The sequence below is a fragment of the Ricinus communis genome, chromosome 10 (genome assembly GCF_019578655.1).
Source record: "Ricinus communis isolate WT05 ecotype wild-type chromosome 10, ASM1957865v1, whole genome shotgun sequence".
Lineage (NCBI taxonomy): Eukaryota > Viridiplantae > Streptophyta > Magnoliopsida > Malpighiales > Euphorbiaceae > Ricinus > Ricinus communis.
Window position 1 is genome coordinate 20481178 of NC_063265.1, and position 10077 is coordinate 20491254.

At 34.0% G+C, this 10077-nt stretch overlaps 2 protein-coding genes across 2 annotated transcripts; one reads left to right on the top strand and one right to left on the bottom strand.

Moving 5' to 3' along the window:
- The first annotated feature begins 62 nt into the window (after nt 1–62).
- On the top strand, nt 63–5886 carry LOC8263551 (DNA repair protein recA homolog 2, mitochondrial). The gene is made up of 8 exons (XM_015728195.3): nt 63–314; nt 396–456; nt 627–844; nt 1245–1332; nt 2766–2938; nt 4157–4300; nt 4409–4543; nt 5163–5886. Exons 1-8 carry the CDS (start codon nt 231–233, stop codon nt 5436–5438), a joined length of 1179 nt encoding a protein of 392 aa, XP_015583681.1. The 5' UTR covers nt 63–230; the 3' UTR covers nt 5439–5886.
- A 707-nt stretch (nt 5887–6593) lies between these two features.
- On the bottom strand, nt 6594–9556 carry LOC107262426 (reactive oxygen species modulator 1). The gene is made up of 3 exons (XM_015728196.3): nt 9401–9556; nt 8459–8496; nt 6594–6971 (listed from the first exon to the last, which is right to left on the bottom strand). Exons 1-3 carry the CDS (start codon nt 9471–9473, stop codon nt 6858–6860), a joined length of 225 nt encoding a protein of 74 aa, XP_015583682.1. The 5' UTR covers nt 9474–9556; the 3' UTR covers nt 6594–6857.
- Nucleotides 9557–10077: the final 521 nt, after the last annotated feature.

Here is a 10077-nt window from a genome sequence, read left to right on the forward strand (position 1 = left end):
ATATATTATTTAGTAAGAAAATAATTAATTATAGAAGTAACCAAAAAATCTAATGCAAAGTAAAAAAGAATTGGGGGGGAAGAACAAACAAAATATACAATGGGATAGAGCAGAGAGAGATATGGCGCAAGGCTACTTGTTACCATTCACAACGCAAAATTCGAAAATCTCATTTCATTCAGTCACTGCCTGCTCGTAATTTTACTAAATTAAACAAAGTTCAAGCAAAAATGGCGCCATTCCTTCACTCTCTTCGTCTTCATTCTTTGCCTAGATTTCGCCTTTGCTCCTCTTTCTTCCCTTCTCTCTCTCAGGTTTGTCTTGCTTGTGGAAATTTTTTGTCAAAATTTGCTCTTTTCTTTCTATGAATTAAAGCTTTGAAGTTCTCATTGCAGAACATGAGAAACGAAGCAATCACTTCTCTTGGAAGGGGACCTCGTCTTCTCTGTTCTTTAGGTACTTTCAGTAACTTCTCGTACATACCCATTTCTTTTAATTGAGTAAATTTAGCTTGTGCATAGTGGTTAAGGTCCAAATATGTATGAGTTCTATTTAATTGAGTTATATTTTGTCTATTCTTATGTTTGGCTTAGCTAACCAATTTTCAAATGTTTTTCCGCTTCCAGCAAATTCTTCAGATTTTGAATGTGATAAACTCATTGATGATAGTGAGGCAATGGAGAAGCATAACAAACTGTTTCTGGCTCTCAAAGAAATTTCTGGTGAATTTTGTAGAGAATCTATGTTGTCTTTGCATCGGTTTTTTAGCTCACGGCAGGCCTCTGTGATATCTACGGGCTCATTGAAGCTTGATCTTGCACTTGGTATTGGTGGATTACCTAAGGTGATTTTTCTTTTTGCAGCAATTAGCACGTATTCTTTTATTATGCTTTGAATCTTTAATTTCTTGGGATTTGATAATCGCCCATGACTGCTTCTGATACTTCCACCTTAGGGCGTCATTCTTTTACTTCCCTTTGGGATGTACAATGATGAATGGCTAGTGAATTTAATGATGCCATATTTATCAGTGCTTGATTGACTCTTTATAGGTTTAGGATGAATACTTCCATCTTTTATGTGAAAAAAATTAAAAAACTTCAAATTTAATGTCTAAAAATACAGCTTGACTTTCAAATAAGGTTTATTTGGTAAGAAATTGTAATATTCACATGCTAAAATGTAGCTGTGATAATTTGGAATGACTGTTGGAACTTTGATGAACTCTACCTCGTGTTCTTCAGGGGAGAATGGTTGAAATCTATGGCCAGGAAGCTTCTGGGAAGACAACACTTGCGCTTCATATTATCAAGGAAGCACAAAAGTGTGGAGGTATGTGCTTATATTTTGATCATGATTGCTTTAAAACGGTTTGTAAGATGCCTTGCTCAATTTTTCCAATCATTAAAATTTGCAGATGGTGAGTGAGGCATTCTAAAAAAATAACAGTACCTTGTGATGTCAATTAATGCTAATTATCATACAGATTAAAAGTTTTATATTATTCCTGGGGGTTTTACTTGCTAATTTTAAAAATTATCGTTCCAATTACCAATGGAAATATGTGTTTTCTCTTTTGATGTGATGGTTTAATGGCTAGCCAATTCATTTCATATATTCTTTTTTGTTACCTCAACTTTATCAACTTTTGCTACTTCCATTAGGGCTTTTTAGGGGCTTAACTCCTATCTCTTATCATGAACTTAATAAACTTTTGCAATATGATCCTGGAACAATGATTTCATGCAATCAATTTCTTAAGCAATTAATATTTATGAAATTTTACACCTCCCAGTCACCTAGATCAATCTTCCTTGTTCTATTGTTATTCGAGAGTAAGCTATTCATTCAACATGTGCTCCAGAAGTGTAGAGAGAATGAGCTGTCAATAATTGATGTCGGTGAAGGACCAACTGCTAACAATAGGCTTAACAAGGAACTTTTTCTTTAAAATCATTTTTCTAGTTATTCAGAATGTTACTTTGTGTCAGACTCAAATTTACGTGAACTAGTTCCATCCACCCAAGTTTTTACTTAGGATCTTATGTAGGTTACGTGACCTAAAGATTCAAGTACTTGATTATAAGAAATTGTTATTCCAGTACTACATGTAAAATTGCATAAAGTTTGAGGTAAAATTTTGGATCCATGCCACTTTAGATCTTGATTTCTGTTTCACTTGTGCCTTACAAACTTAGGAAACTTCTGAAATTGAACTGTATAAAACAACTAACAAGCTTATAATGTTTCTTTTCTCCTTTTAGAACTGGGCAAGACTTTGTTTGGCAGGTGAAATGAAATCTCTTAAACAGTCGAAAAATTAAAGAATATGATTTTTTTATGCTTCTTTATAAGTTTTTACTGAATAATTCTCTTAATTTACTCCATTGATTCGAAAAATTTGGTGTACAAAATAAATTACTTTAAGGTCTCCTCTCTCTCTCTCTTCTGCAAATTTATATCCACCACTTCCATGATTAGCTTGAATGCCATAATCAAGAAGGTAATTATCATTAAGAGATACTTTTCCAATTGTTGTGCTGGTTATATCCAACTTTATCACAAAGAAAATGCTTCCCGAACATTTTGTCTGCTGCTTTGAGAATGATTTTTTTTTTTTTTTTTTTTTCTTAGTTTGTAAGGATAAGGTTCTTTTGCTGCCTAGTTCTTAATATTTTGGAGTTTGGAGTAATCATATGGTTTGATATCTTGGCCATATAAAGTCAATTTTTATCTTTGGCTCATAAAATGATTTCTTTTTCAAGGATATTGTGCATATCTTGATGCTGAGAATGCATTGGACCCTTCTCTTGTTGAATCAATGGGGGTAAACACAGAAAATCTTCTTATCTCACCGCCAGATTCTGCGGAAAACTTGCTGAGTGTAGTTGATACACTGACCAAGAGTGGCTCTGTGGATGTGATCGTGGTCGATAGTGTAAGCAATTACTCTTAATGTGCATGCATACATATGCAACCCTTTCTGCTAATTTTAAATGTGGCTCTATCAATTACTGTTGCCTTTCAGTTCAAAATTAAGGATCTTACTGCTCCACGGTTTGTCATGATATTTATTGCAAAATATCATTTGTTTGAATCAATTATGCCAATGTTATTGATATTAGGTTCATAACCTCATATGACATCCAAATGCTGGTGACTGCAACTGAATGTGTCTGGACAGGTGGTTTGCGAGATTTCTCTATGCGGATATTCTTTTAAATATGAGTTTCTTAGATGCGTAATCAAGACTGGGCTTTGATGCTGCAAATTTATTACTAATATTCTATTCTAAAAGTAGACATGTTAGTCCCTAGAGGTTTGGTACAAGATTTTGTCACCCACAGAGATATGTCAAAAGCTGTTCTATGAATGGAGGAACTCTGATCTAAATTTAATAATATTTTGAATTACTCCAAAGAAGCATGATAAACACCTCCTGTTTGCCATCAATCTTCACCTTTAGGCCCTGTAAACTTCAAACTATTTATGCTAAATGCTCACTGAGCACAATTTTTTTTTAAAAAAAAAACCTGCTAAGAAAAAAATAGTTGTTAACTTGAATAGGAGCTGTAAGATCATTCAATAAATCTCAGCAGGTAGAAAGGTCTTGGTTTAAATTATGGACTCTGAAGTGATTCATTGTGAATGTAAGGTGTTGAACAAAGAGAAAGAAAAAAAGCTAGTCTCCATTAAAATAATAAAAATTGGCATGAATATTTCAGCAGAGTAATATGAGATATCCTTGAAAAAGAAGAGGGAAATAGTAATTTCCCTTGTATGCCTTTGTGGAATTTAATCTATGACTTATTTACAACGAAGTGTAAAAGTTCCGTTCCCTGGAAAGCTTTACCTCATGCCTCTTTCTAAAAGCTTCTATATATACTAGTCATATCATATTGTCTTTTCCTACTCTTCTTTTTCATTTTCTTAGAATTATAAGAATTATTGTTATTCTATGATCATCATTATCACTGAAGCAGCTTATGCTGATAATATCACCGCTTGCTTTTGATATGGTAGGTAATTGTTGCTTTTGTGTGTTGTTGGGAGCCTTGATAAATTGAATCTTGTTGATCACTTTGAACTTTTCTGCCCTCTCTCCCAGATTATGCTGCCAAACTTTTTACTTTTAAATATGTATCTGGTGTTTCAGGTTGCTGCTCTCGTACCTCAACTTGAGCTCGATACTATGCTAGGAAGCACAGAGGACAGACAATCAAGAATAATGTCCCAAGCAGTCAGAAAAATAAATTATTCTTTATCCCAGTCTAAAACTCTCATCATTTTCCTTAATCAGGTTGAGGTCTTTCTTCAATGTTTACAAGCTTTTTTTTCATTAAGATAGGAATTTTGTTGTATAAGTTATGAGGGGGGACATTCTTTGTTTATTATCTTTTGTATCCAGGTTAGAGCAAATGTAAAATCAGGACAAGGTCTAGGACAAGTGGATGAGGCCACTTGTGGTGGAAATGCCTTGAAATTTTACTCAGCTGTACGGTTGAGAATGGCTCGCAAAGCATTGCTCAAGACTGAGGATGAGGTACAATTCTCAGATACTGTGATGGAGGTGCTTTAATTAACTTAAATTCTGGGGGAGTATATATACATATATATTCTCAAGCTCCTAAATAGCAGATGTTGCATTTATTTTTGCCTAAAATCAAGTAGGAAATAGACCATGCTTTCTACAAATGAGCAATCGGCACTTTATGGTATTAAGCTTCTCCATGGATTGTTTGTAACTGCACAAATGCACAGTTGCCCGCACCTTCACATTTATGTAATTTCACACTAGAACACACTCGCAAGAGTAAGGAGCATGCAAACGCCAGCATGCAAAGATGTCCATCCATAATGGTGGATATGAACAAAAGAAGATACAAAAGATTGATTAAAGAACATTTATCTGAAGTATTATTTCTATACCTGGAGCTACTTTATCCCCAATCTTGTTTACTAAATGCATCTTTATTTCTTGCTTCAGTTTTTCCCTGTTTTTGCTTTTCTGATTATTGCTTTCGTTTCTTCAATTTTAACTCTTCACTTGCATGTCAAGGTTTTTTCCATGCTTTCTATGAAACTATGCCCTTCTTAGTTCTTATTGTTTCTTTTACTTTCACTTTATTTTTTTTGGTTTAAAAGAAATATTTCTTCTTCAGATAACTGGCCTTAGGGTGTCAGTCCAAGTGGTGAAAAATAAATTGGCACCAGCAATGAAAAAAGCTGAACTTGGAATACAATTCGGAAGAGGCTTCTGCTCTGAGTCTGAGGTTTTAGAATTGGCTTGTGAATATGGAGTGATAAGGCAAGAAGGAAGCACTTATTGCATTGAAGAAGAGGTTTTTAGTAATAAACACGCAGCTGAAGAGTATCTTGCTGAAAACTACAAGGTTCATGATAGAATAGTTAGAACCTTGAGAACTCACTTGTTCTAGAAAGGAAGGGATGATTGTCTGATACACTTTGATGGATGAGCTTTACTGAAAGGAACAGGGAAAATCTAAGTGAATGGATTCAAAGCTGGCTATGGATTACATATCCTCGCTAGAAAACTGCCCCTTGTAGAATTTGAATGCACCTCAATGGCATCAGAGCTTATTCATGTGATTCGGAAGGGGTTACTGCTGGAATAAGATGATCTTGCTGGTTGGGCGCTTGAGATTACCAACCCTGGAAATATTCTTTTCCAGCAGGAGTTGGACAGGTTATTTGTGAAGACCAAGTGTAGATTTCCCTTAAAACCAGGGAGGCTCAGCAATGCATGTACGTTTCTTGCGAACTCGATTACTCTTGTATTTACCTTAAAGAAACTTCTGAGATTTGAATTCTACAAGGAACCATTTGATTCTATTGATGTGGATGAATGAAGCAAATATTTGAATATATCGAAGATGCATAATTATGAACCTGCATGCTAGGCTAAGGAGATTATATCTGCATAGTATGTCTTTGTTTCATCATAGTTTGCAGGACCTTGTGCTTTTGCTTGAATGATAAGCAAGGTTGTGGTTTATGAGAATGGATGATGCTCTTTGGCTCCATTTCACAAATGATAAGCACATTTGTTCTAAAGAAATGAGAAAACATGTTTTCCTTCTGTTATCTATATGTCCATTTCCTATGCAGGGTACTGTAAATAGAATACTAGAAGTTACATATACTTCATCCATAAATACCAAATAGTTATGGGAAGACAATTTGCACTTTCAAGAATATCTTCATTTTATTGTCTTGCTCTCTTGGTAATTGAATTTGTGAGTGACCTTCCATAATGTTGGAATGTGACTCACTTGAGAACACCGAGTAGAAACAAGAATTGGTTTGCTGCACCTCTTAATTAAGCAGTAAAAGGAGCTATTACCTTTGGAGACAATTTCAAAGAACTGATAGATTACCATGGTAGATTTACCAAAGAGATTAGATTACTAATGCTACCATTGCCTAAGACCAAAGAATGGATAAAATTTCCATTTAGGCATGAATAATACTGATCTTCAGCTTTAATTATTATAATCCAATTTGATGCATGTGATATTGAATTTGCTCGGTTGACCCTTTAAAAGTAAATAGTAAAATACAACATAGAAAGATTGTTCCAAGTAGAAAATTGAGCTTATGATCAAATCAAGGTCCTGGATAGCAGTCAGAACGAGAATAGCAGTAGAATGAACAAGCAAGAAGGCTAATTGTCATTCAGCTGTTTCGATGATCATAAAACTAAGAAAATATGAAATTTAGCTTTCCAAGAAACGACTAGGCATGGATGACAAGGTCTATCCAAGCTGTTCAGGGCCAAGTGAAGCACAGAAGAACCCTGTAAAGAGAGAATTAATTTGGCTGATGCCAAATGTTGCTTAATATGATTTCCCACAATGTATCAAGCTCCCAGCACCCAAGAAAAGACCAAATATGGCAGCACTGCCTAATGTTGTTTGTCCAATATACCTGATCTTCAAAAGTCCTGGCACCTGCATTTTCCCAGACAAAATAATTACATTAATTTGGAAATACCTATATTTCACATAATGGAGGGGAAGCAAGAACGGGAAAGAAAAAAAAGAGAAATAAATCAGCCGGAGCAAGAGCCAAGATGACATTAATGATTCGTTGGTTTTCAGATGATTGACTTAAAAATGAAATGACATATCACATGAAATGAAAGGAGGGAGAAGCTCAGCGGCCTTGTTATATTTAACGACTTCGCCTTTGCACAAGAGTGACAAACTGAAGCATATCATTTTACTTTCTCTTCTTCTATTTAATATATTTTTGTATGCTTGTTACAACTAGGTTAAAGAAATAATTAAAGGAAGAGAAGCCTCCTGTAATACAACAAAATAAAGCATCCAGCACATTTTAACACTGATTACAGAGAGTATAAGCATATGATTCAAGTTCCAGCCGATACAAAATACAAATATAACAGATTGAGCAGACAAATAACAGATCAGTGGTCTAATCCTTCAAGTCCAGCCTATAGATGCATGCTGCTAATAGCAAACCATCTTCAAGGATAGCTTATTTTGTTGGCACAAAACCTCACTAATCTTTTTCTTTTGTACTAAACTGGAGAAACAACAGCATGGCTGACCTAAAAAGCGGACTCATCAAAGTATCGCATGTGTAACACTAATTGCAAAGATAAGAACTTTTTATAGTTAGCTTCCAGGGCCAAACATGAAGCTATTCCCCACAAACAACTCCACAAGTAATGAGAAAAAAAAAAAAGAGGAGAATGTTTTCTCCCCCATATTCATAGATCATATCTAAATGAATGTTATAAGGAATGTTTGGTCAAGCATGAAGGTGGGTGTCACAGTGCAAATAGACTGCATGCTTTTTAAATCTTAGAAAAAATAGACAACAAAAACTTTTGGCAAAGAAAAAGAAAATATAGAGAGGGGATTGGACAGTACTATGCTCTCAAGTATTAATGCATGTCACATGCTATCACTTGAGTACCCTGTAACAGCATTTACAGGGAACACCATGTTGATTCATATATACTCTGTATCATCCATATGGCAGGAGCCAATTGCATAAATTCTAGTTAAATATTTTACGAGGTAGAAGTAAAAGCTTAAGACTACCACATAATAATTAAATCATTTAGACACAGAATCAGTATCTCCAGTAATTCAAGATAGATAATGGTGGTCACTCTATTTTGAAGCTTCAATTTTGTGGTCTCTCTATTTTTGGTTTATAGTTTTGAGACTGTAGATTGGGCAGTCTCTATTTTATAAATGATTCTATATTGTTTTCTTATTGAGGATACATCCCATTATAGCTTTTAGCAATTTATTCAAAACAGAAAATGCACAAGTAATTAAAAGAAAAAGAAAAAGCATAGACTTTTAAGTTGGCTAATGATCAAGGAACTTAAAAGAGCTAGTAAACTTTAAGTCTCAACACAATCTCACTTATATATTCGGTGGTGGGCTAGATACCGTACCTTATACCTGATTGCTTCATATGTCCCATACACAGCACCTAGAAGGAAAGAAGATCAGATACATAATCACAAAGCTAAAGTTCAATAATTGACAAGAAGTTAATATATGAAAAAAATGCATATATATTGAAACTTTTCCTTACCAACTTATTCTTTTCAGCACTTCTCATCAAAACTTTAACATCCAAGGGTAAAAGAGAGTTAAATGAGCCTAATATTATCAAACTTAAGGATTAATTTCCAACATTACGCCAGTATAGGTGTCTTCTACACTCAAGTTTTCCTTAATCACACTTTCTCCTAATATGATATCTCATAGAAAATTCTAAAAATGATGAGATAATTAACAGCCACACCGTGTTTGGGAAATCTAAAACTCAAGAATTCAATTAAATTGAATTCTATTTAGTTAATTCTCATGTCTAAAAAGTCTGTAGTTCCAGAATTAAATTCTTTCAACTGAAAAAGAAATGCAGCATTTTGAAAGAAATGATATGATACCACCAGACTTGACATAATTTGGCAAAAGTTGTTGCACATGATTTGTTCCAAACAATGTCTCAAAACTCAAATTATATGCCCGTAGTCATCAATAAGCTCCCTAGTCCACAAATCAAGGAACATGGCAATTCTTAACAAAAAACCAAAAACTCTCTACCTTAGACTAAAGCAAGTATACTCAGATACACAACACAAAACAAGAATGCAAAAGCCAATAACAACGAGAATCACATATATACTGAGTAGAAGTAAAGCCAGATACAATTCCAAGAAACAGGAAACAGTACCAACAAGAAGCACATATATTAAGCTATACCCAGATGCAATTCCAAGAAAAAGAAAGAACACAGATTCCAACAAGCAGAGGCAAATACATTAAGTAAAACCAGAGCTACAAGATTATGAGAATTCAACAAAAATTTACAAAGGGTTAAGAGTTACCTACAGCGCCACCCACAGCACCTCCAATAGCGACGCCGGCGGTGACACGAGTCAGGCAACTATCCCTAGCCATTTGGATTTTGTAATTACTATCACTAGGGTTTTTGCAGGTTGACGTATGTATGCATAGAATTGAAATGGAAATAGAAATAGTTGCGACTTATTAGAAGGAAAAGGCAAGGCAGAAATCCATCTTAAACCCTGAACTTTTTTGGTTTTCTATTTTTCTTTTTTCTATTATCGGTATTAAGCCTCTTTAATTTCATATTCCTACATTTGGATCCTCTAATTTTATTATTAATTTCAGTAGCAGTAGAATATTAGAAATATTTTTATTTTGGTCGTTAAAATTGGCCTAATTTCATTTATAGAATTGGCCAAATTCTAGAAGCATGTTAATGATGATAACTGCAATTTAATCTTAAAAAAAAGTTAGGTTTTGACAAACAAAATTGTGTTTGTGTTTTACAATTAAAATAATAATATCGTGACAATTAATTTTACGGTTTAATGTGCAATATATATAATTTTTAATATTAAAACTGAGATTAATAGAGAGGATCAAGATTTTTGATAAACATTATCTGATTCTTCAATAATGGTTGTCGATAACTCTTCCAATATTTTATTATTTGCTTGTAATTACTAAAATTATTTACACATTTATATAAAAAAAA

Excerpts from the sequence above, each read along its gene's own strand:
- LOC8263551 (XM_015728195.3), top strand. The coding sequence starts at position 231 with ATGGCGCCATTCCTTCACTCTCTTCGTCTTCATTCTTTGCCTAGATTT. Across the intron at positions 315-395 it reads TCTTCCCTTCTCTCTCTCAG|AACATGAGAAACGAAGCAAT; the intron begins GTTTGTCTTGCT and ends TTCTCATTGCAG. Across the intron at positions 845-1,244 it reads GTATTGGTGGATTACCTAAG|GGGAGAATGGTTGAAATCTA; the intron begins GTGATTTTTCTT and ends CGTGTTCTTCAG.
- LOC107262426 (XM_015728196.3), bottom strand. The coding sequence starts at position 9,473 with ATGGCTAGGGATAGTTGCCTGACTCGTGTCACCGCCGGCGTCGCTATT. Across the intron at positions 8,497-9,400 it reads TGCTGTGGGTGGCGCTGTAG|GTGCTGTGTATGGGACATAT; the intron begins GTAACTCTTAAC and ends CTTTCCTTCTAG. Across the intron at positions 6,972-8,458 it reads ATGAAGCAATCAGGTATAAG|GTGCCAGGACTTTTGAAGAT; the intron begins GTACGGTATCTA and ends GGGAAAATGCAG.